The sequence below is a fragment of the Myotis nattereri genome, assembly GCF_964212035.1.
Source record: "Myotis nattereri genome assembly, chromosome: 19".
In the NCBI taxonomy this organism is placed as follows: domain Eukaryota; kingdom Metazoa; phylum Chordata; class Mammalia; order Chiroptera; family Vespertilionidae; genus Myotis; species Myotis nattereri.
This window is the reverse complement of record NC_138095.1, coordinates 27,517,202-27,540,078: the sequence shown is the minus strand read 5'-3', so window position 1 is coordinate 27,540,078 and position 22,877 is coordinate 27,517,202. Positions and strand designations below refer to the sequence as shown.

Genomic DNA, 22,877 nt, shown 5'->3' with positions numbered 1-22,877 from the left:
TACGTGAACATTGGAGCCGGGAAGTCGAAGCAGCCACGTGGGTGTGTCACATAGACAGGGCTGAAGCTCGCACACGTTTAAAAGTATTTTTTTATTGGTTTTTGGAGAGAGAGGAAGGGAGAGTGACGGAAACGTCGGAGAGAAACACCCTTCGGCTGCCTCCTGCTCGCCCCCCGCTGGGGACGGAGCCCACAACCCCGGCCTGTGCCCTGACCGGGAATAGAACTGCGACCTCTTGGTTCATAGGTTGACGCTCAACCACTGAGCCTCCCGGCCATTTTCCAGCTAAAACTGAAGCCCTCTGTGGGCTCAGGGGCCCCCTGGGGTTGGACCCCGTCCTCGGGCAGGGGCCACACTGTGCTTCTTCAGGGAAGGACTGGGTGGGGCTGAGTCTGGTGTGAGGGGTCTGAACCCTGAGCTGCTGGGGGGCTGTCACCCTCCGTGGACGGGCCCCATGTGCAGAGGTGGTGTGTTTGCAGGACTCTGAGCTCTGGCCCTGCCGGGGGACCCTGAGCCGGGGGACCTTGAGCCGGGGGAGTGGGGCATGTGCTGCCGTGCCTGGGGGCCTGCGTCCCCAGGCTGGTGAGCAGAGGGCCGCTGGGTTGTGCGACAGGCCGACTGCTGGCTCCCCTGGTGGGTCCCTGCTGGGTCCCAGCTCTCCCCAGGGACCCCGGGGAGGAGACAGTCCGTCCAGAACAACAAGGGGGTTAGAAACGAGTGTTTCTGGAACGTTCCGAACCTGACACAGGCCACTGGGCCACGGGTGCGCGCGTCTGCGGACGTTCGTGCCCAGGGTGCCAGGGCTCCCGCCGCTGTAACCAGACACGGGCCGCCTCCCGCAGGGTCAGCTCAGGGACCGCGACCTTGCGGACGAGGCCCAGGGACACCTGTGGCCGCCGAGCCCGAACCCGGCCAGAGGCCGTTGCGGCCTGCGTGCTCCGCGTCGAGGTTTCCGCGTCCCCGGGGTTTGCTCAGCGTGCGGGGCGCTCGCCCTGCTGGGAGTCTGGCGTTTTCTGGGGGACACAGTTCGGTGTGTGTTTAAAGTGCTGACGAACCAGAGCCAAGATACAGCTGGGAGGTGGGAGAGCGCGCCCCCTGGCGGCGAAAAGAAAAATAATGTAGTTGCCCACCGGTTGCCATAGAAACGGGATGTGGAGGCTGCCACGTGGGCCACGGTCTCGCTCTCGGACCGCGTGGGGGTCACGGGGTATCCTCACGTTCGCTTGGAGTGAAGGATTAAAATTCTCGGAGACGCTGCCCGGCGACTCGTGGCTTTGCCGGCAAAGTCTGGCTTCGAGAAAGTTCTAGAGAGAGACCCCTTCCCCGGGGTTGGCACAAGTGCCCAGAACGGATCCCAGAAAAACGCCAGGGTCAGGACACCCGGGCGCAGGAAGGAGGCTCGGTGGCCAGCGGCTTCTGGGCGGCTCTGGGGGGAGCAGCGCGTCGACTCGGCCCTTCCCAGGGGCGGGCGGCCGGGGTGGCCGTGCCCTTGTCTCCAGCTCTGCCCTGTCCCCCGCACGCACCGTAACTGCATGGCTACGACCCCTCACCGTTCGTCTCTGCACCTCTCTCTCTCCTTGTGGCTCCCGGTGGGGGCGGGGTTAGGCCCAGCTTGTGGGGGGTCAGGCGGGGCTGAGGGTCCTGGCCTCAGGGGCAGAGGCATGGGGGGGCGGGGGAAACCGGCCGCCCGGTCACCACCCTCCCCGAGTCTCCCCCAGCCTCCTGCCGCCCCGCCCTGTGCCTCGTCCCTCGCTCCGGCTTGACTTAATTTCCCAGCGGCCCCTTCCCCACACGGGGCGGTCCTCCGGTCCCCCTCTTCTGCAGGCCACTGGGAATTTAAATCAGGAAGCCGCCCCAGCTGGGACTAGGGGTGGAGGGGGGGCAGAAGGTGCCCCTGATTTCCCAGGGGGCAGGATAGAGAGCAGGCTGGGGCGTCACCTAAGCCCCCCCAAAACCCCCTCCCCCCGGGGATGCCTACGTGCTCCCAGGGCCCCGACGCAGCGGCAGGGGAACCAGGGGGCAGGGGGTGAGGAATCGTGTTGCTTTGCCGAAATGTGCTCACTGTGTACTCTCTCTCCTCCCTCCTCCCTCCTCCCTCCTCCCTCCTGCTGCCCCTCCATGTCCCCGGCCCGTGTGTGTGTCTCTCTCCCAGGCCTCATGACCTGCCGAAGCCAGGCGCTGCCCGAGCAGGCCAGCACCAACCTGGGGCTGGAGGCCATTATTAGAAAGGCGCTCATGGGTAAATATGACCAGTGGGAGGAGCCCCCGCTCGGCGCCAATGCTTTTAACGCTCTGAATGCCAGTGCCGGCCTGCCCGCTGCTATGCCCATAACCGCTGCCGACGGACGGAGCGAACACGCACTCACCTCGCCAGGTCTGCAGGCCTCTCGCTCGGCCCGCCCCGTCTGTCGTCCCCCCCGCCCCCCCCCCCCCCCGTGTCCTTAATCCTCTGCCTCCGGTTCCGCTCACCGACCCTCTCCCCCCTCGGCTTCAGAGCTTCTGACTACTTTTGTGCGTGTCTGACGTGGTTCTGGACGTGGCTAATCCCCGAGCTGGGCGGGCGGGCACCCCCCCACCCCGTGTGGGCCCGTGGCCCCGAGGCCCCCTCGCCCCCCAGGCCCAAAGGAGCTGCTGCTTTTCTAAAAACACTCACATCGCCGCCCGCGCCCCACCCGCCTTCCCCCGGGACACAGGGCCGCCCGCTCCCCGTCTGTCCCGTTGCGGGAGGTCAGGCTGGAGCGAGGACCCGCCCACTGTAGGTCAGGGGGACCCCCGGGCTCAGCGCCTGCTGGGGTCACCGTGCATGTCCACCGCCGGCCCTCGGGCTGATGGGAGGAGGCCAGTGTCCGTGGGCCAGCCCCCCTCGCTGGGCCACACTCTGCCAGAGCAATGGCCAGGCCTGACCCGGACCCAGAGCAACGGCCAGGCCTGACCCGGACCCTGCGGCCCAGAGTCTCTGGGCTTCACGGAGGCCCAGGCCTGGCCCCGGGGTCTGGCCACTCCCCACAGGCCTGCTGACCCTGAGGGTCGGCACAGCCCGGGCAGCGGCCTGAGTCAAGCCCAAGGCTGCCGGGCGGGTAGCCAGGCTGCAGGGCAGCCTGAGGGGCTTTGCAGACCCTCAGCCCGCACCCTCTGGTAGAAACTCACCTCCAGACCCCAGCTCCTCCCTGGGGGGTCCTCACCCCCCGCCCCCCGCCCCGTGCTCTGTTCCCCGTGGTGAGTGCTGCTTGGCGTCTGACACGGCTCCTCCCCTGTGTCTCCTGCAGGCGGCGGTGGGAAAGCCAAGGTCTCAGGCAGACCCAGCAGCCGGAAAGCCAAGTCCCCGGCCCCAGGCCTGGCCCCCGGGGACCGGCCCCCCTCCGTCTCCTCGGTGCACTCGGAGGGGGACTGCAGCCGCCGGACGCCGCTGACCAGCCGCGTGTGGGAGGACCGGCCCTCATCTGCAGGTGGGCACGGGTGGGGGTGGGGGTGGGGGTGGGGCGGCTGCAACCTTTGGCCTGGCCCCGCCAGCTGCCCGTGCACCTACTGTGCGTGAGCACGTGGTAGGGCCTGTTCTAGGGACGGCTCAGGTGGCAGGAAGCTCCTGAGAAAGGCCCGGGGGAGGGAGAGGGTGTGAGTGGCCAGAGAGGGTGGAGGGTCAGAAGCCGGGAGAGGGAGGCGGCGGGCTCCACCCACGGGCTTGGCGGGTGGCTGCGCAGGCGGCGGCGCCGCAGGTGTTGGGGGAAGAGCAGCCCCGACAGGACCACAGGCCTGTGGTTGCGGAGTGGCCCTGGGGTGGGGCCCTGTGGGTCCAGCCCGTTTGAGAAACCTTCCAGGAGTTCGAAGGGGCTGGGACAGCTGCTCGGCCCAGGAGGCCACGGCCCGAGTCTGCCGGGGGCGGGCCTGCGGGGGGCTGCCTGGCTCACCAGCACCTCCCGGTGTCTCCCCGTCTCCCCGGCAGGTTCCACTCCGTTCCCCTACAACCCGCTGATCATGCGGCTGCAGGCGGGCGTCATGGCCTCCCCACCCCCGCCCGGCCTCCCCGCGGGCGGGCCCCTGGCCGGCCCCCATCACGCCTGGGACGAGGAGCCCAAGCCGCTGCTCTGCTCACAGTACGAGACGCTGTCCGACAGCGAGTGACTGACGCAGGGGCTGGGGACGGCCGGGCCCGCGAGCACCCCCAGCGGCCAGGTGAGGGCGGGCGGCGGCCGACTCCCCCACGAGGAAGGAGCCCCCGCGTCCGCCTGTGCGTCCGCCTGTCCATCGTCCGCCCATCCGAGCCGGCGTCCTTGCCCGTCTAAAGCCTTAACTGGGACTCCCGCCTGGCTGGCCCTGTGCAGTGACTTTCTCAGGGGTTGTTTACCTGGTGCTCGGGTGGGGGGGGCGGGGCCGGGCGGAGGACCGGGCGGCGGCCACACACAGAAGCTGGGACGGCCAGGGACCCAAAGCCGGATGACCACGCACCTCCCACGCCACTGCCTCCCCCCCTTAACGCATTTGGAACCAAAGTGTAAACTGAGCTAGCAGCCCCCGCGCCCTCCCTCCATCCGCACCCCGCTTCGCGCTCTGGACAGATGGACACGGGCCCTGTCCAGCCCGCAGCGCGCTCGTCCCGGGCCCCGCGGGCCGCCCAGGCCCATGAGAACTGCTGGAAACCACGTCAGGCCGGACGGGCGGGCGGAAGGGCCGGGTGCGGCCTGGGGCGCGTGGCCCGGGGACCGACCGCTCTGTCGCGCTGGCGGGCGGTGGGAGAGGCAGGTGTAAATGTGTTGGTTTACAGGGTATATTTTTGATACCTTCAATGAATTAATTCAGATGTTTTACGCAAGGAAGGACTCACCCAGTATTATTGCTGCTGCGCTTTCAACCCGCTTACCGTTCAAGCGGCGCGCGCAGGCCCCCGTCGGCGGCCCTGGCGTCGTGTCCACGGGCCGAGGGGCGGGCCACTGGCCCAGCCCCCGCGCCCGCCCGCCCTCCCTCCCTTCCGTGGGCAGAATGCGTTCGATGGGTATTCGCGGCCGCCATCTGCGCACGGCGGTGGCGTTCTGTCATTTACACACATTGTTCTCATTAAAAGCGAATTATACTCGAGTGACGGCTGCTGCTGCTTTATCTCAGGCTGGGCGCCAGGGAGGGGGGTGGGGGGGGTGTCCATGGGAGGGAACCCTATTGGTGGGGGGGGCAAGGAACGTGCCCCTAACTCAGCAGCCGGGGCCCATGCGGATGGGTTAGGATGCCCCCCTGAGGGCACTGAGGGCTCTCCCACGGGCGTCACATGGGGGCAGGCGTCCCGGTGACGAGCGGACACACTGTCTGGACTACCAGCCGGAAGGGGGAACAGCTCGCCCGCTGGGTCCGGAAGCAGCTGCCCGTCTGCTCCTCGGCTGCTGGGTAACCGGGCTCGGGAGCCGCAGTCGGGCTGGCCGCGTCCCTGAGGAGCCCAGCGAGCCTCAGCCCTCGGGACCCCGCCCTCCTGCCCCTCCCCTGTGCCTCCTGCGCTTCCTGCCGCCCACCTGCCTCCCTCACCCACAGCCGCGCGCCCGCCTGTCCTGGTCACGTGTGACCATTTCAGTGGCTGCCAGGCCGGGTGCCTGGTTCTGGAAGGGCAGTTGGGAGACCTCGCTGCCCACCTGTGCCCACCCTGTGCCCACACACCACGGCCCAGGTGCTGGGCTCCTAGGAGGCGTCCTGGGGGGAGGCGCGGTGTGAGCTGTGGGGCCTCGGGGCCCTGCTGCCTGTGTACCCAGCGGGAGGAAGACCGCCCTTGCCCAGGCTGCTGTCCCCCCTCTGGCCCAGCCCTCAGGCCCCCTCTACACAGGGCTCAGTGCCCCTTCCTGGGACCCAGGTGGGCCGGGTGGTGCTGGCCAACCCGCCTCCTGAGTGACCGTCCTGGGGACACCCTTCCCGTGGGTTAGATACGCATCGGCAAAGGCCCGGCTGCCTCCCCCACAGCGACCCCAGGGTGTCGCTAACCTGAGCATGACCCCTGATAGCCACCCCTCCTCCCGACAGGTCAGAGGACCTCCACCCTGGGGTCAGAGCCGAGGTCAGGGGCGAGGACCCTGGCTGTGTCCCATTGGGCTCTGTCCTCAGAGGGGCCAGGCCCCAGCCCCACCCGGCCATTGGATGGAGACGTTGCCCCGGAGACGACACCTCAGGCCGTCCCGCAGGCGCTGAGGCTGGGGCAGGCCTGCTCCCCAGGACCCGGGGGCCGTCGGGGGCTCTGATGGGTGCGGGAAGCCCGGACGAGAGGGTGAACCCCACAGGCAGTCGGCAAAATGGAAATTCTCCTTTCGCTCGAGTCAGGCTACGCCGGGGCCCTGTGGTCCTGGGACCCAGCCTGTCCCTGTCCTGGTCCCTCCGCCTTGTGGCTCCCCAGCCCAGAGCCACTGGCCGCGGCCACCCGGGACAGGCCACCCAGGGACAGGCGCCCTCGTTGCCCAGAGGGGCGGCTCCCAGGGACCCCGCGGCTCCGCCCTCACCAGACCTCAGGCTTCAGCCTCACGTTCAGCCCTTCCCACAGGATTTGGGGGGCAGCGAAGAACCAGGGGGCCCCCCTGCTGCCTCCAAGCTTCCCGGGGTGTGGACCTGCGAGGCCCCGGGGGGTGGTGGGGCGGGAGCAGCCGGCATCCTCAGGCCCCGCGGCCCGTTAGTCCCTGTGAGCTGGGCCATGAGGCCGAGTGAGCGGAGGGCTGTGGAGCCACACGCCTGGCTTCCGGACCCCAGGTGACACTCGTGTGACCCTGGGGACGCCCTGGGTGCCCTCTGAGCCCCGCTCCCTCATCTGCACCAACAGGCCTCAGCCCAGCTCCCGCGGCAGTACTGGCGCCCACAGGCAGGTGGCAGTGTCGGGCCAGCGAAGGATTCCCTCCGCTGGGCTCAAGTGCCCCCACCAGGAACCCGGGGGGGGGGGGGGGGGGGTCGGGTGGCACTGGCCACGCCTGCCGGTGCCACCCAGGATCCCTCGGCTGTGGTCAGACCAGAGTGACATGTGATATGGGGGGAGGGGGGTGTCATCTCTGCCGCCCCGTCCCCTCCATCGCCTGGCCTCAGCGTGGGCAGCCGGGTGAGGGCCAGTGGCCCAGACCCGACGTGGGGGTGTCTGCAGGGTGTAGGGAGCGCTCACGCCTCCTGGCGCCCTCACAGGACCCCCTGCCTTCCAGCCGCCACAGCCAGTCCTCAACCCCGAAGGGCTCATCCCGCCCCACCCCGTCTCCGCCTGTAAATCGGACGCCCAGATGCCCCCTCCCCCTCCCATCCCCGTCTCCCTGCCAAACGCCTGCACCTGCTTCAGAGCCCAGCTGGGGCCCGAGCCTCTGAGCACTCATCCCTCCCATCTTCTCCTTCTGACCCTGACCGCCCCTCCCCCCGTGATGGTGCCGTGAGGACCAGTCCTTGGGAAACGCCATGTGGCTGGCGAGGGAAGGACGGTTGACGACCCATGTCCGGGTCTGAGGATGTTGGGAAGTTGGTGAAGAGGCAGGTTTGGACCCTCCCCAGGCCTGTGCCGCCCCCAGGCCCAGGTGCCTGGAGAGCTGCGTCCATCAGCAGCCCAGTGTCGCTCATGCAGGTAGCTGGCAGCTCCCATGGGGCAGGGTGGGCACCCTCCCCTGGAGCCTGGCCCCTTCCCGTCCCTCTGGCCAGGAGGGCGCCACAGAGGAGTCCACGGGGAGTCCGGGCCACCAGCCCCGCGAGCTGCCTCCCACAGGAGGGCAAGGACGGCGGGTCCTCAGGGCTTTGGGGTCGGCTGCACCGGAGCAGCCAGGGTGGCTTCCTGGAGGTGGTGGCTCTGGGGCAGGGGTGAGACCTAGCCCGGGACACGGGGAGCCCAGGGCAGCTGGACATCAGGCAGGGGGGACCCGGGAGTTTCTGGGAAGGAGCGAGCCGATGGCCACCCAGTAAGGCCATTGGCTGTTTTCCCTGAAATGCTCTGTCCTTCACTTTACAAATCACATCGGCTTGCGAGGGTGCCGGATGGATCGTGAGGGAGAAACTGCCTGGGAGACGGTTTTCCCATCTGTAAAGTGGGGACAATGACACACGTGGCCCTCAGAGGCACAGAGACCCTGCCCACGCACGTGTGTGTGTATGTGTGTGCACGCATGGGGGGGGGGGCAAGGAACAAAGACCCAGGGTTTGACAGGGACGGACAGGGAGGGAGGGAGATCGCCAGGTGGTGGAAGCTAATCGGGGAGTTAACCTGCGGCAGCTGGCGGGCGGGATCTGGGCTCCGGCCCTTCTGTCCCGAGAAAGCCACGGGGCCATGAGGACCCGAGGGTTCGCTCTGGGCCGGGCACAGGCGGTCCTGCAGGCTGGGGCGGGTCAGTCCCGCCTCCTCATTAGGGTCCCCCGCTCCCTCCCAGGGTCATCGTGAAGATGAACGCGGACAGCCCCCCAGGCTGGCTGCAGACGGTACCTACCTGCGTCTGTCCTTGTCATTCCTGGAGATGGGGCCCGTCCAGGCGGGGGGTGGGGCACCTGTTTTGGGGGCTGCTGGGGAGACGGCTGGGTTTGCCCTGAGGCTGGCGAATGTGAACCCGGAGACAGGCAGGAGTGGTGGTGCAGGCCTCTGGGGCCCGAGCCAGCACGCACCTTCTGCACCTGCACCTTCTGCGCCTGCACCTTCTGCGCCTGCGTGAGAGGAGGCACCTGGCCCCGCCCCGGGAGGGTCTGGCTGCACCAAAGGCTTAAGGGGCTTGAATTCTCACCGGCGCCCCCTCTGCAGAGGCTGAGAAATAAAGTCACGTGCCTCTTTCTAGCCACAGGCCCCGCCCCCGTGTGGGGGGCGGACACCTCCCTCCAGGTGGTGAGGATACAGCAGGGGAGGCTGGAAGGAGAGCCCTCAGGATGCTGAGCTGTGCAGGTGCCTGGGCCACGGGGCCTGTCAATCATTGTCCTTCAGGCGCTGCCAGGCCACGGTCCAGGGTCCAGGGTCCGGGATCGGGAGGCCCCACGCCCCTGCCAAGGCCCTGCTGTGACCCTCCTCCTCGGGGAAGGGTGTGTCCCTGCCGACGCCTGTGTCAGACACCCACTTGCCTGCCTCCTGGAGGACACTGACCCACAGCTGCTGTCCCCCCCCCGGCTCCTGGGAATCACCCCCAGACCTGAGCCCCGGTGGGGCCCAGCCTCTGCGTTTGCTCCTGGCCCTTGTGCATGAGGCTGGTGCGCACACGGAGGCTGGCATGTGGGGCAGGGCTGGGGGCACACAGCTCTGGGCCCAGGAAAGCCCATCTCCCCCGCCCCACCCCTGCGAGGTCTGAGGGTCTGGCGGAAGAGGGAGCCTCTTTGCATTTGCACGTTTTATTAAGATTCCCGACTCTTAAGTTATTTCTTTAACCGGAAGCATCTCTGGAGAGAACACGCGCCGAGTGCACATACTGAGAAACATACTCCTCTTCCCTCTCCTGAACTCGAGCGCCCAGGCCCCAGCTCGCCAGCAGGAGGCGCTAAAGCCCCAGCCCTTGCCTTGGGGGGGGGGGTGCTCAGGGGCGGGGTGCGGCGGCCCCTACCCCCCGGGTGCTCCCACAGACACCTCGGGGCTCCTGGGCCTGTGCACCCCCAGCCCGCGTCCTGGCTGGTGCCTCCTCTCCTGACCGGACACACGCGAGGGGTCCCCGCGGCACAGTCACTGCAGAGCCACCGTCGGTCATGGGCGGCCCGGCCCCCACGGCCTCCCTCGAAGCCAACAGCTGGGCCCGACCTCAGGCAGGTGGCAGCGGACACTCCCGAGACCTCAATGCCCCTGGGGGCCCTGGCGCGAAGGCTCCATGTCGGGGAGTCCTGGTCGGAAGGCCTTGCGCCGCCGGCGGGTAGGGGCCGAACCCTGAGCTCGCGGCCTCCGTCCGGAGGCCTGTGCTTCAACCTCCCACGCGGAGCCCCAGGCACGGAACAGCCCAGACACGTTAGAACCAACACCTGCCCCGCCTCAGCGTCCGGTCAGCCCGGCCTCCCGTCCACCAGGGGCCACCGCGGCCTCCGCCTCGGGCGCAGCGGCCGGCACATCTGGAAACGCGTCCCTGGGAGCAGCGGGTGTCTGGGCAGCACCCCTCTTCCGTCACGCCCGGCAGAGGAGCCAGGCCACCAGCCCCAGGCAGCGGGGGGCGGGGGCGCGGCAGCAGGTCCCCAACAGTTCCTCATCAGCTCGGCCGGCACCTGCCCGTGCCACGGGTACCCATGGCCCAGTCCCTCCTCCTCGGCCCGGCCCTGGCCCTGGGGCCGCCACCGCCTGGTGCGCGCCCTCCCGGCGCCGCCCTGCGCTCAGGGGCCCAGAGACGGGAGGCATCCACCGCGCCCGCCAGGCTGGAGCGGCCGGCGGGGCGCGCCCTCGGCGCCCACGGCTCCCGCGGGGCGCTAGCGCGCGGAGGGCGCGGAGGGCGCGGGGGGCGCGGGCGTCTCGGGGGGCGCGCCCGGCTGCAGCTGCACGCTGGCGGTGAAGCGGCGGCGCGCGCGGCCCAGGCTGCAGTGCAGGGTGGTGCGGAAGGAGCGGCGCGCGCGCTTGGGGAAGATGATGGTGGTGCAGCCGAAGCGCAGCGCGCGCGGCCGCGGCTCCAGGGTCAGCTGGCTGCGGTAGCTGCGCCACGTGCAGTTGGGCGCGGCCACGATGGTCTCGCTGTAGGCCGTGACGGTGGGCACGTGCGCGTAGACCACGTTGTCCCGGAAGTGCTGCTCCGAGGTGTACTTGACCTCCGAGTTGCAGCTGGGGGTGGGGGGAGGCGCGTGAGCGAGGCCCCGGCGGGCAGCGGCACGCAGCGCTGCACCGCCCACCCCCCACCCGCAGGGCTCTTTCGAAAGGTCAAGGCCTAAAGGTCACAGGGGCAGAGGCCCTGTGCCAGCTCAGAGGGCACCTGAGACTAAAGGCGACACGTGGCCCCAGCTGGGTCCCGAACTGGGTAACGAATGTGCCTCCCGGCCGCGTGCCTCAGTGGCTGCGCGTCCGTCCCGGCACGTGCCCGGGTTGCGGGCTCCATCCCAGGGTGGGGTGTGCAGGAGGCAGAAGATCCACGGTCCTCTCTCCTCATTGATGTTTCTCTCCCTCCCTCTCCCTTAAATCAGTGAAGATACAGATTTTGTGCGGGGCCCTACAAGGACATTTGGGACAGTGGGCGAACCTGGACTCGCTGCTACGCTGGACTCTTGGGGACAAGGGGCTGGATCAGCTGCGTGGAGCTCTGGGCGCTGGGGAGCGCCAGGGGGAACGGGCCCGCAGGTGCCAGTGGGGAGCCTCATGCCCAGCAGACCAGAGGGGCTGGAGAGGGGGCTGTGGAGCCTCAGCCTGGCCCCCGCCCAGCCGCAGGCAGCCTCACTCACCGGATCTCGTGGGCAGGTTCTGGGTTCATCTCGATGCCCTCACCGAAGAACACGGGCAGCAGCCGGGGCCTCATCTCCAGGGCCGGGGGGTTTGGAGGGAGGGGCGGGGGCTGCGGGGAGAGTCACGGGCACTGTTACACACGTGTGTGCACACAAGTACACACACACACACACACAAGGGCCACCCACACCCGCCAGCCCCAGCCTGTTGCCTGTCGGCCCCAAACCATTTCCACAGGCCCGGCCTCCTCTCCACGTGACTGAGCGCGGCCCTCACTTTTTCTGCTCCCTTAATGCCCCTCCCCCCGTCCTGGGAAACTCGGGCACTTGGTCACCCTGCATTGACAACAGGCCCAGGGCCAGCCCAGCAAAAGCCCGTGATCGGACCGGATGGCTCCCCCTGAGACCTCAGATGGCTGTCGGCAGCCTTCCCCGGGCTCCGGGACACCAGCCCGCACTGACCCGCCTCCACTCCTGCTCCTGCGAGCCTGACACCAACAGTTCCTCATCAGCTCGGCCTGCACCTGCCCGCGCCACGGGGACCCACGGCCCAGTCCCTCTGGGGGCGCAGGGATGCGACAGGTGCTGACGGGACTGGTGTCGTGTGAGGTCCTCCAAGCTCCGACTTCCTTCTGATGCATCATTCAAAGCGCTGGCTATGTCACCAGCCTCAGCCCCCCAGGCCTTCACATCCTGTCAGCCCCCCACCCGTCTCTGAAGGGGTGACGGGCGCCCAATGCCCAGGCCGCAGGGAGGACCGTGCGGTGCCGGACCACCCACACAGAGTACGCGCTGAAGAGCCGGCTCCCGCCACCAGTCCTTTTCGGGAAGGTCTGGGGTCCTCCCTGGAGAGAGGTCCAATCCACCCCCCAAACCTGAAGCCTCGCCGTGCCTTCTTCCCGCAGCAAGTGCCCACGTTTCCGGAGGCGGAATTTAGAAAACAAAACAAAACAAAGCGACAGCCCCAGGGCCTGATGTTTATAGAAACAGCGTGCTCTCCAAAGGGATGCCTCCTCGACGTGTGCAGGTGTTTGCTGAGCACCTACTGTGTGCTGAGTGCCTACTGTGTGCGGCTCCCTGTGGGCGGGATGACGCCCGGTGCCTCCCAGGCCCTTGTTCAAGGGGGCGGTGTGTGGCCACAGAAGAGCTAAGAGGGGACGGGAACGTGGGCACTAAGGTTTTTGGAGGTGCTTCTCCCGTCTGGATATGTGGATGCGCTGGAGGGGAGAGGGGCTGCCTGTGCTGGTTCTAACCCTCCCCGCCACCCTGAAGACAATCACCCCAAGCTCAGGAGCAGGGAGGCAGAACCCGGGTGCCACCCTCTGCCCGGGCTAGAGAAACGGCCAAACCCCAATGCGGCCTGAGCGGACCTTCGGTCAGCGTGACTGCAGCCACATTCAGGCGGATCCGGCTCCGGGCCGGCTGCCAACAGGGCACACAAGGCCCCTTCACAGCCTGGCACGGCAGCCGCAGCCCTGAGCGCCGCTTTCCAAAGGGCCCAGAGCTGGGCACGCCACGGAGATCCAAGAGGGCGAGCCCCAGACACGGGCTGGCATCCAGCGGGCCTGGCGGCCAGACGCTCCGGAAGTCACCGAGGCCGGCCGCCCGCGGGGCCCAGGCCGGGAACAGAGCTGCCTCCTCGCCCAGGGGCCGTTGTAACAGCCGATGGCATGTGGCCCGCGGCCCCCAGCCAGCCGGAGAGTGGGCACAGGGAGCACCCGGCACAGCCAGGGAGGCAGCTTGGGCCCCGGAACCAGGCGCTCCTCAATGGCGGGGCCACATTCGGATGGGAGCCACTTGGGGGGGGGATGGGGGCACGGAGGGGGCAGGCACGGGGGGCGGCAAACAGGCGCTCACACCCCAGGGGCCCCTGGCGGGAAGCAAGCCCCAGGAGGCATCGCGGGGTGACACCCCAGCCCACTGAGCGACGGGCCGGGCCTGGGTTCTTGTTTTTTTGTTTTGTTTTTTTAATTGATGTCAGAGAGGAAGGGAGAGGGAGAGAGAGAGAAACGTCAGTGATGAGAATCATGGACCGGCTGCCTCCTGCACGCCCCCCACTGGGGACGGAGCCCGCACCCCGGGCCTGTGTCCTGACCAGGAATTGAATGAACCCTGACCTCCTGGTTCCTAGGTCGGCACTCAGCCCCTGAGCCCCGCCGGGCGGCAGGCCTGGATCCTCGTTGGCCGTGGAGGAGCACCGGGGGCCTCGGCGCCTGCTCACTGGGCCTCAGTTCGCTCATCTGTAAAATGGGGCTGTGCACCTGGGAGCCTCACACAGGCCTGGGAGCCCGGCGGGGCCCTGAGGTGCAGGCCAGTGTCCTGGGGGTGCAGGTTCCCTGGCGCTCTGAGGCCTGGGGGCAGGGGAGCACAGTGGGTCCCAGGCCCAGACCAGCTGGGAGCTGAGGGGACTCTGCAGCCTCTCAGGCACCACCCTCCCTGCCCCCACCCCCGGAGGGCCCCCAGCTTTCAGCTCCTTCCAGGGGCCCGGAGAGCCCCTTGTAGCCTGGAGCAGGTGGGCGTGGGGGGCAGCTCCCTGGTCTCCCCCGCGGGCGTAGCGGGCGGATTTGCAGGAGAAGCGCCCCAGGCCCCGCCCGCCTGGCCCTGTGCCTCCCCGAGGATAGATACTCGCGCTGGAAGTGAAAATACACACAGGTGCTCGGGCGGGCACGACCCACAGGGCGGGGGAGAGATGACCGCGGGGGGAGAGCTCCGGGCCCAGCCCGGCCAGGGGTCCCAGCCCGGCCAGTGGGACACGTAGCAACAGCACAGCCATGTTTGTGCCCAACCCGATGACACACAGAGCCCGTGGCTGCCTCCGCGTGGGGCCCAGGGAGCTCCGAACCTGCCGTCCAGCCTGGGAGTGAGGAGCCCTCAGTGGAGGGGGCGTGGCAGCAGCATCAGGGGTCCAGGGCCCCGCCCCCTGAGCTGGCGGGGTCACCCTCGCTGTCAGGGTCACACCCGGGAGCCTGTAAGAGGGCCATGGGCTGAGCTGTCTCCTCAGTTAGTCTGTCCATCCATCTGTCCTTCCTTCCATCCATCCATCCATCCATCCATCCATCCACCTGTCCCTCCTCCTTCATCCTCAAGTGCACCACTCAGATACACACTCCACCTGTGACCAGCCCGGCAGATGGAGGGGGCGGGCCCGCAGGGCCGAGTCCTTCCTCTGCCCCTCTCCCCCGCCCCCAGTGGTGGCTGCACCCTCACACATGCCAGGGGGGCAGGGCTAGTTCCCCCGATGCACCCCCACAGTCCCCACTGCGTGGCAGGGCAGGACGGGGAGGAGGTGCCGGTCCAGCTGGGAGCCTGCGGGGCACAGACGAGTCTGTCTAGCTCCCAGCTGCACGCCCGGTCCCGCCCGGCTTAAATATTTGTGGGAGGAATGCAGCTGCGGGCAAAGCCCTCCTGGCCGGCGGGCAGCCTTGGCTGGGGTGCCCTGCAGGACAGCCAGGCCCTACCCACTCCCGGTCCTCACGGGCATCTCTCAGGCAAGTCTCTGATTCGGGTTTCTAATTTGGGGAGTGTGGGAACTCATAATACCTTTTACAAAATAAAACAGTCGCAAGTACATGTGTAAAAGACTGAATGGAATTTTACTTTCTGGCCTCAGCTTGGCCTACAAGTCCCTGCTCAGGCCTGTGCCGGCCGCCTCGCTGCTCCTGGAACACACCCGTCGTCTGTTCCTGCCCCAGGACCTTTGCACGTGCCGTTCTCTTGGATTGACACACACTTCAGCCCTATAACCATCAAGTCTACCCCTGGAATGTTTTTCCTGGTTTCTGTTGAACATCACTTCCCTGACCACCCCCCGTCTAAAGTACCCCCCCCATCTTTCTGTCTTAAGGGTGGGCACTTATCCATCCACCTGGCACTATGTCCCCCTGGGCGTGGCATACAGTGGGTGCAGTCAGTACGGGAGGGATGGAGGACTGATTTCCGGGTCTCCACGGGTTGGGGAGTCATCAGGAACATGACTATCCAGAGAGTGAGCAACAACCCCACGGTCAAGGCAGGCAGGGCCAGGCTATGTGTGTCTTGGGTGGGGTGCCATCTCGCAGCAGCGGAGCCCGGCCTGTGTCCATGGGGTGTCGTCCAGGAGGGAGGTCCAGCCCATTAAACAAAAGTGAGGGGGATGGGAGCTGCTTGGAGAAGGGAAGCGTGAGCGAATTTAACATGCACAAAACATACATGCATATAACATGCGTGTCCTGCATAAGAAACGGGTGATGAGCTGGTGAGGACGTCGGCTTCTAGGGTTTGGGGACAGACCGCCCACTTTGCCTGGGACTGGGTGTCAGGATGAAGCAGCCGCCCTGCGGGAAGCAGGCTGCGCCCCAGCCGTGCGGCCGCGGGAGGAGGCCGGCCCGCTGCACGCCCGGGCACCCGAGACCTGGGCTCCCGGACGCGGGTCAGGTTTCTCTCCCGCCCCCTGAGCGGTGCCCTCGTCTGCGCCTGGAAAGCATCTCAGGGAGCCACAGCGAGCAGGGGGTGAACCCCTGGAGTTCACGGGAGGTGGGGTGCCCCCTCAGTAACTGGGCAGGCGGGAGGGCCAGCTGCAGGCCCCCTGCTGAGGAGAGGTTGCCCATGGCAACCATTTCCTCTCTTTTTATTAAAAGCAGCATCTCACCACCACGTAGGTTCACGGCCCTTTGTGTCTGGGTTTTCCAATGGCTACCCTTCTTTTTATTTATTTATTATCCTCACCCCAGGATATTTTTCCATTGGTTTTTAAAGAAAGTGGAAGGGAGGGGGAGAGAAGGGGGGGGGGAGAGAGAGAGAGAGAGAGAGAGAGAGAGAGAGAGAGAGAGAGAGAAACATCCATGTGAGAGAGACACATGGACTGGTTGCCTCCCACACGCGCCCCCACCAGGGCCAGGGATGGAGCCTGCAACCGAGGGACGTGCCCTTGACCGGAATCGAACCTGGGACCCTGCAGGCCGACGCTCTACTCGCCGAGCAAACCAGCGAGGGTGCATTTTGTTTCTTAATTAACAAAACCCCTCACTGAGCTCCCGGTGAGCAGTGGGACAGTGCATGGTCTCAGGGTGGAGGCCCGGAGCCAGACTCCCGGGTTCTGTCCCGGCTCGGCACCTACCAGCTGGGTGGCCTGGGCCATGGCTCGCCCCTGGGCCTCAGCTCCCGCTCAGGGACTCAGGGTGCACCCTGCGCTGGGATGTGTGAGAACGAGCCACCAGCTAACGGGTTTGGGGTTCGGGGCTCGGGGCGGCTATCCAGGCGGGTCCCTCGCTGCCGCGGAAACAGCCCCGGGTCGCCCTCCGGCCGATTGGGAGGAAAGAAGGTCAGTCCCCCCACGCCAGCCAAGACCAGTCAGGCGGCACCGCGCTGGCCCGGCCGCAGAGAGCGCGCCCGGAAAGCGCTCTTTCCGGAGGATTCTGGGTCAGCGAGACAATCGAGGGAGGCTGCTCCCCGGCCCCTTTCTCTGCGCCCCGCCCTGCTGTGCCAGGCGCCGCGGGAGCCGTGCCCCGATACCCTCCAGCCGCAGTGCCGAGGGAGCCCCGAGGGACATGCAAGTCAATGTCCCTGCAGACAGCCCGTCACCTCGATCCACCTGGCGTCCCGCACCCCCCCCCCCCCCCCGGCCCCGAGAGAGAGACCAGAATCAAATCCCCGCCTGACTGTGGCCTGAGACCGCAGGTACCAAGCTTTGCTGCACGTGAAAAATGCCCGGGGAGGTGTTTGTTTAGTTTAATTGAAACCACAATGTAGTGGTTTTCTTTTTTTTTTTTTTTAATATATTTTATTGATTTTTTACAGAGAGGAAGGGAGAGAGATAGAGAGTTAGAAACATCGATGAGAGAGAAACATCGATCAGCTGCCTCCTGCACACCTCCCACTGGGGATATGCCCGCAACCCAGGTACATGCCCTTGACCGGAATCGAACCTGGGACCTTTCAGTCCTCAGGCCGACGCTCTATCCACTGAGCCAAACCGGTTTCGGCAAATTTCTTTAAATATATTTTTACTGATTCCAGAGAGGAAGGGAGAGGGAGAGAGAAACATCAATGATGAGAGAGAGTCATGGATCGGCTGCCCCCCGCACACCCCACACTGGGGATGAGCCTGCCACCTGGGCCTGTGCCCTGATGGGGAATCGAACCGTGACCTCCTGGTTCATAGGTCGACGCGCAGCCACTGAGCCACGCCGGCCTGTGCCCACCAAAGGAGGCTGCCGGGGTGTGGGGCGGGCGTGGTGCCCTGTAAAGGACTCAGACATTCGGAGGCCAAGTTTGGGGGCCACGGACTCGGGGGCGAGGGAGGCATCGACACCCGTGCTATCGCCTCCCGGGGTGTCAGGAGGGGGAGCATTCGCTGCCCCGGAGCCCCAGGCGACATGCCCAGGCCCAGGAAAGTGCCTTGGACTGGAGTCGAGTGCATATGTGTGCGCATACACACACGCATGCGCACACACATGTGCACACACGTGCACACACACACGCATGCATGCACATGCACACACACGCACACACCCCGCAGGACCGAAGGTCAGCGTGCAGGGCCGGCAGGGAGGGGAGACACCACGGGGTGAGCAACCTCCCCCTCCCCACGTGCCCTGTGGGGGACTCGCAGTCAGTCCCGCTGCCCAGCCGGGTGTCCGGAGCCCCATGAAGTCCCGCAGGAAACCAGCCTGGGCTCCGCACGGGGTCCCAGCCCCCCCCCCCCCCAGCACCGCCTCAGCTCCACGTCAACACCCTCACCTCCCGGGAAGGGGGTTCCTGTCTGGGTTCGCTTAAAACAATAAAAAAGAAAAGAAAAGAATAAAAGAAAAGAAAAAAGAAAAGAAAAGAAAAGAGAAAAAAAGAGAGAGGCTGCATGTTGGCAGCGGGAGCCTGGGAACCGCAAACTGGGCAGCGGGGCAGCGGCAGAGGGACCTGGCGGGCGTCTGTCCGTCTGTCCGCTCGGCTGGGCCAGGGCTCAAGCCCCCCGCGGGGGAGGGGCGGCTTCTGGGGGTTTGGGGGCCTCACCCCCTTCTCCCTGCTGCCACTCCCTGGAGAGGCCCAGGCCGGGGAGCAGGTCCCTACCGGCCGGCCCACCTGGGAGCCGCGCACGGGGCCCTCCTGGGCGGAGGGTGTGGGGGGGTTGGGGGGGCTCTTGGCGTTGTAGGGCCCCGTCTGGGACTCGCGGGAGGGCAGACCCCCGCCGCCCGGTCCCCTTCCGCGCCCAGTGCGCACTCACCGCTCTGGCCTCGCCAGCGCCGGGTCCCGGGGGCTCCGAGGAGGGGGCGCCCCCCGCGCGCGCGTCGAGGAGGCCGGGCTCCAGAGAGTAGAAGGGCGGGCTGGGGCTGGGGCTGGGGGGCAGCCCGGAGTCGGGGCTGTCGAGCAGGCCCTCGCGGCCGCGCTCCGTGGGGCTGTCCTCCATGCCCTGCAGATGCAGGTGGCCCACCATGTCGGGGGCGGGGGCGTGGGCCCGACTCCTGGGGGGCTCCTCGCCGCGCTCCGACCCGGGGCGGCGGCGGGGCGAGGGCGGCGCCCGGGACCTGCGGGCAGAGCCGAGGAGGCGCTCCGGCCCGCGCCCCGCGCTCCCCGGGCCGCCGGGAGGGGCCGCGACCGGTCCGGGCTGCGCGCTGCCTCCCTCCGGGCCTGCCGCCCGCCCGCCCCGCGCCGGCCTCCGCGCACCTTCCCGGCCCGCGCCTCCTTTTCTAGGCGCCGCCTCCGCCCTTCCTCCCGCCGCCCCGCCCGCCGCCGGCCGCAGAGGCCTCTCCCCGCGCCCCGCCCGGAGCAGCGCGGCACCAGGACGGCGGGCCCCGGGCGTCCCGAGCGGTGGGCGGGGAGTGAGCAGGTTTGAGGGGGCCCCTCCGTTCCTCCTTCTCGCCGAGCGAATGAAAGGACCTTCAGACACGGCCGCTGGGGACCTGCGAGCCGCGGGGAGGCGAGGGCTCCACCCGCCCGGTGCCAGAGGCCCCCGTGTTCACGTGGGGGCGCGGCCCGGCCTGTGTCCGGCCTTTGGGTGGAAGTGGGACGGGGAGGGGGTGACGGGAAGGACCCTCTCATCTTCCTGCTCCCCCACCTCCCCCAGCTCAGCTCACTGACAGCCCCCCACGCCCAGGGCCCAGCCTCCCTGGCTCAGGGGCACCCGGCTGCCTGCGGGGCCGAGGCAGAGGGCAGTGGGAGAGGGGCTGGCGAGGGCAGAGCGGAGGCAGAGGGCGGCTGAGCGCGTGGACGGAACTCAAGCCCAGCCCTGCCCCCCTCCCCGCGCCCCAGCCCTGCCCGGCTCCCCGCGCCCCAGCCCTGCCCGGCTCCGGCCGTGGGATCAGGGGTGAACACACCAGGAAGCCAACGCTGAGATTAATGGAGGAAAAGAAACTCCACTGATCATCGGGGGGACAGGTCAGGGCTCGCGTTCAGGGCCGGCGGCTCTGAGAAGGGGTCGTTCTTGGGTGAGGCCTGAGCGGTGGGCAGAGAGCTTCCGGGAGCGCAGGCAGGAAGGCACAAGGCTAGGAAACAAGGTGCCTCCAGGACCAGCCCGAGGGGCTTCCTAAGGGGCCGGGGCCTCGGAGGGTCAGAGCTTCGTTCCCAAACACCAAGGTTGCCGGTTCGATACCAGAAGCCACCAATGAACGCACGAATAAGTGGAACAACACATCAGTGTTTCTCTCTCTCCCTCCCCCCCTCTCCCTCTTCCTCTCTCTCTGAAAAGTCCATTTAGAGCGAGAGAGAGAGAGAGAGAGAGAGAGAGAGAGAGAGCGTGCTCCTGGGGACAGAGAAGCCCCCGGTGGGTGAACTTACACCGTCTCCGAATCTCCCAGGAGGCGCATGAGACACTTGCTGCCCAAACAGAATTGACCTGAGGCTGCGAGTCTGGAACGTTCTGGAGAAAAACAAGACGGGCCTTCCTCAGCCCTCGGGCCACTTGCCCTGAAATGGGTGGGGGGCTGGTTATTGTATCCTGGCACAAAGTGGGGGGGCCGGTCCTCCCGGAACAGGAGCACCCAAAGGTCCACCTGCTCCCGAATGCCCGGCCCCCGGGAGCGAGCCGGCTTCCTGGGTCCCTGCTCGGCGGCCCTGGGACCGGCTGCGGCGAGGTGGCCCTTCTCGCCACACGAGTGGCCGGTGGCCCCGCGCACCGAGGCCACAGCAGGAAGCCGGTGGGCGTGCCGGGCGGGCGCACGGCCCAAGGGCATCCCGACTTGATTTGAAAACGTGATGTTTCTTCACCTGGAACTTTTCGGCATCGATTTTGACCTTGAAGCTGCTGCCGTCAAACAGGATGAGTCATGGTTTTCTAGTTTGGGGAGCCCCCTCCATCCTGTGCTCTGGGCTCCAGCCTGGCTGCTCGTGCCTTTCCCACCCACCAGGCCCCCCGATGGCCACGCCCCCTGGGCTCTGGAAGATGCCACTTCCCCTGTGGGATCTCACTGCAGAGATGTAACTGCACTAAGATGTCAAACACCCGGCTAGCGGCCCACGCAAGTACCTCGGTGACCATGACCTCTGACCTCTGCAGGTCAGAAGCGCAGGCCGGGGCTGCCGTTGGACTGAAAGCTCCGGTTCCAGGCTGCTGCCCCTCCCAGGGCCAGGTGGCCTGCAACTGCCAGCGGAGGAAAGGCCGAGATTTCCACAAGCAGCAGAGCCGGCCGGCGGGTGGGCAGCCCTCTCGTCCTGCAGTGAGGGGGGAGCCAGAAGGGGTGTGTTTGGGGCCCTGGGGGCCGGCGCTGGGCCAGGTGCTGCGGCCGTGGCGGACACCCACAGAGACCCGCGTGGGTGCTAAGGGATGGGGGCTTCACCCTGGGGAGGGTGGGGGTGGGGGTCCGCGGAGACTCGGCAGCAGGTTTCTGGAAGGATCTGAGCACGTCGCTTCGGACCCTGGACTAGAGAGAGGAGAGAGAGCGTGGGCAGAGAAAGGATACTTAATAGGAAAGAGGCATTAGGGTCCCCACGAGGGGTCCCCACGTGTGTGTCCTGAGCTGGGGAGACGGGGAGACCCCCGGACATCACCCCCTGGAGAGGGGGACGTTCACCCAGGAGCCAGAGAAGTCCCTCCTTATAGGAGCACGTGGGGACCTTCCCAGGCTGAGAAAGGCCGGGGGGCGGGGGGGGGCCGGGAAGGCGCAGAGAAAAAGGCTTCTTCACGGAGAGCCCAGGACGGGCAGGAAGCAAAGGCCTGGCCCACGCACCCTCTCACACTCGAACCCGCAGCTGCCCACACCCAACAGGGATGCGTGTTTTACTCCCGTTTAAACTACAGCAGATGCAGCCACGGAGGCTCCGAGAGGGTCCGTGTTTTGCCTGAACTCACACAGCGGGGCCAGATCTTCACACCCTCGCTGGGGCCTTGGCGGGTTACCTTCAGGGACCTGCCTGCAGCAAGGAGCTGCCCGTGCCCTGGGCCCTGGTCAAGCCCAGCAGGTGGGGGGGGCCTGTGGGCCAACGGGCCCAGGAGCCGCGTGGGGCTCTCTTCCATCTCATCCGGATGGCGGCCTGCTGCCGGGCGGGGGGCCCTGGGTGCGGGCTCTCCTCACCGCTGTGCGAGGCAGCCGCCAACACTGCCCAGCCCCCGGGGGCGCCGTCGGGAGAAGGAAGGAGGCCTCCCGGGCGATGCCCCGCTGCCTGGGTTCCAATCCCAGCCAACCCTCCCGGAGGCGGTGTGGCCCGGGCCACTGGCAAGCCCGCCCTGCGCCCGCGCCCGTCCCCGGGGGTAATAATCGAGGGCCGAGAGGAGATGACATGGCGGGATTAAGCCGGAGGGAGCCCAGGCGCCAGCCCGGCTCCGCCAGGGAGAATCCCCGCGGGGCCCCGCCCGCTCCGCTGCCACGCCTTGTCTGCACAGTGACGGCGGCCACGGGGTGTTGTAAAACAGACACCCCCCCCGTACCCACATATCCATCTCCAAGGGGTCCCCCAGACAATGTCTCACACACTGAATAATTAGAAAGGCAGTGTTTATGAAAATACATTTCATCTTCAAACTTCAGCTGTTGAAGTGTGGGTGCGCTTCTGGGGGGACACCCTGTGTGTGTGTGTGTGTGTGTGTGTGTGTGTGTGTGGAATTTTTATTCTTTTTTTTAAGATGAAGAGAAGGGGTGGCGAGCTGAACTTGACCTGTTATATGCAGAGTTCACACACAGACTACCTTCAGGGATGCGGGGGAAAAACTGTAATCCGATGTTACTGAGCCTCTCAGCGTAGCCCCCGGAACTTAAAGTGGGGTCCCAGGCAGGGAGGAGGGGAGACTGGCCTTTTCATCACCAGCCCCTGGTGGTCCCCCTGCCCTGGCCATGCGCCATCGGCCCAGGGAACTCGGTTTCAGGTTCAAGGCCCCGCCGACACCCAGGCCGTGGGCTGCGTTCCCAGCAGGGCCGGCCCGGGCGGCTCAGCGCTGCCCCCCTCGCCCGTCCTCTCCCAGCGCCCCACGCGCCACAGGCGGCCCGGCCTGGACAATGACTCACCTCGTCATTTTTAGCCGCGTCCCCTGAGCCGTGGCTCCGTGTCCGGCAGCTGTCGGTGTGGAGCCAGGGCCTGCGCACAGAGGGCGGGGACCGCGTCTGCTCCTAAGACCAGCGCTGGACGGCCAGCCGCTCAGAGAGGGACGCGGGGACAGCGGTCCAGGCTGCGCGTGGAGGGGGAGGGGGTCT

General features: G+C 67.2%; 2 protein-coding genes across 3 annotated transcripts in view; one reads left to right on the top strand and one right to left on the bottom strand.

Annotated features, from left to right (window-relative positions):
- The window catches only part of NCOR2 (nuclear receptor corepressor 2), a 135,374-nt gene extending 130,304 nt beyond the window's left edge, over positions 1-5,070 (top strand). Inside the window, exons 46-48 of the mRNA XM_081113870.1 lie at positions 2,153-2,374; positions 3,267-3,446; positions 3,941-5,070. Of these exons, the coding sequence (XP_080969996.1) occupies positions 2,153-2,374; positions 3,267-3,446; positions 3,941-4,119 (581 nt within the window). The 3' untranslated portion in view covers positions 4,120-5,070. The remainder of the gene's footprint in view (positions 1-2,152; positions 2,375-3,266; positions 3,447-3,940) is intronic.
- A 4,201-nt stretch (positions 5,071-9,271) lies between these two features.
- RFLNA (refilin A) lies at positions 9,272-19,205 on the bottom strand. Of its 2 annotated transcripts, XM_081113527.1 has the most exons (4): positions 14,129-14,207; positions 13,404-13,526; positions 11,287-11,396; positions 9,272-10,675 (listed from the first exon to the last, which is right to left on the bottom strand). In XM_081113527.1, the coding sequence occupies exons 2-4, from the start codon at positions 13,524-13,526 to the stop codon at positions 10,330-10,332; spliced, it is 579 nt and encodes a 192-aa protein (XP_080969653.1). In that variant the 5' UTR covers positions 14,129-14,207; the 3' UTR covers positions 9,272-10,329. The 2 variants fall into 2 exon arrangements, with proteins under 2 accessions (XP_080969653.1, XP_080969652.1); XM_081113526.1 differs by lacking the exons at positions 13,404-13,526; positions 14,129-14,207 and adding an exon at positions 18,482-19,205.
- Positions 19,206-22,877: the final 3,672 nt, after the last annotated feature.

Excerpts from the sequence above, each read along its gene's own strand:
- RFLNA (XM_081113526.1), bottom strand. The coding sequence starts at position 18,691 with ATGGTGGGCCACCTGCATCTGCAGGGCATGGAGGACAGCCCCACGGAG. Across the intron at positions 11,397-18,481 it reads GCGCTGGCGAGGCCAGAGCG|CCCCCGCCCCTCCCTCCAAA; the intron begins GTGAGTGCGCAC and ends CTCTCCCCGCAG. Across the intron at positions 10,676-11,286 it reads GAACCTGCCCACGAGATCCG|CTGCAACTCGGAGGTCAAGT; the intron begins GTGAGTGAGGCT and ends CCCCACCCCCAG.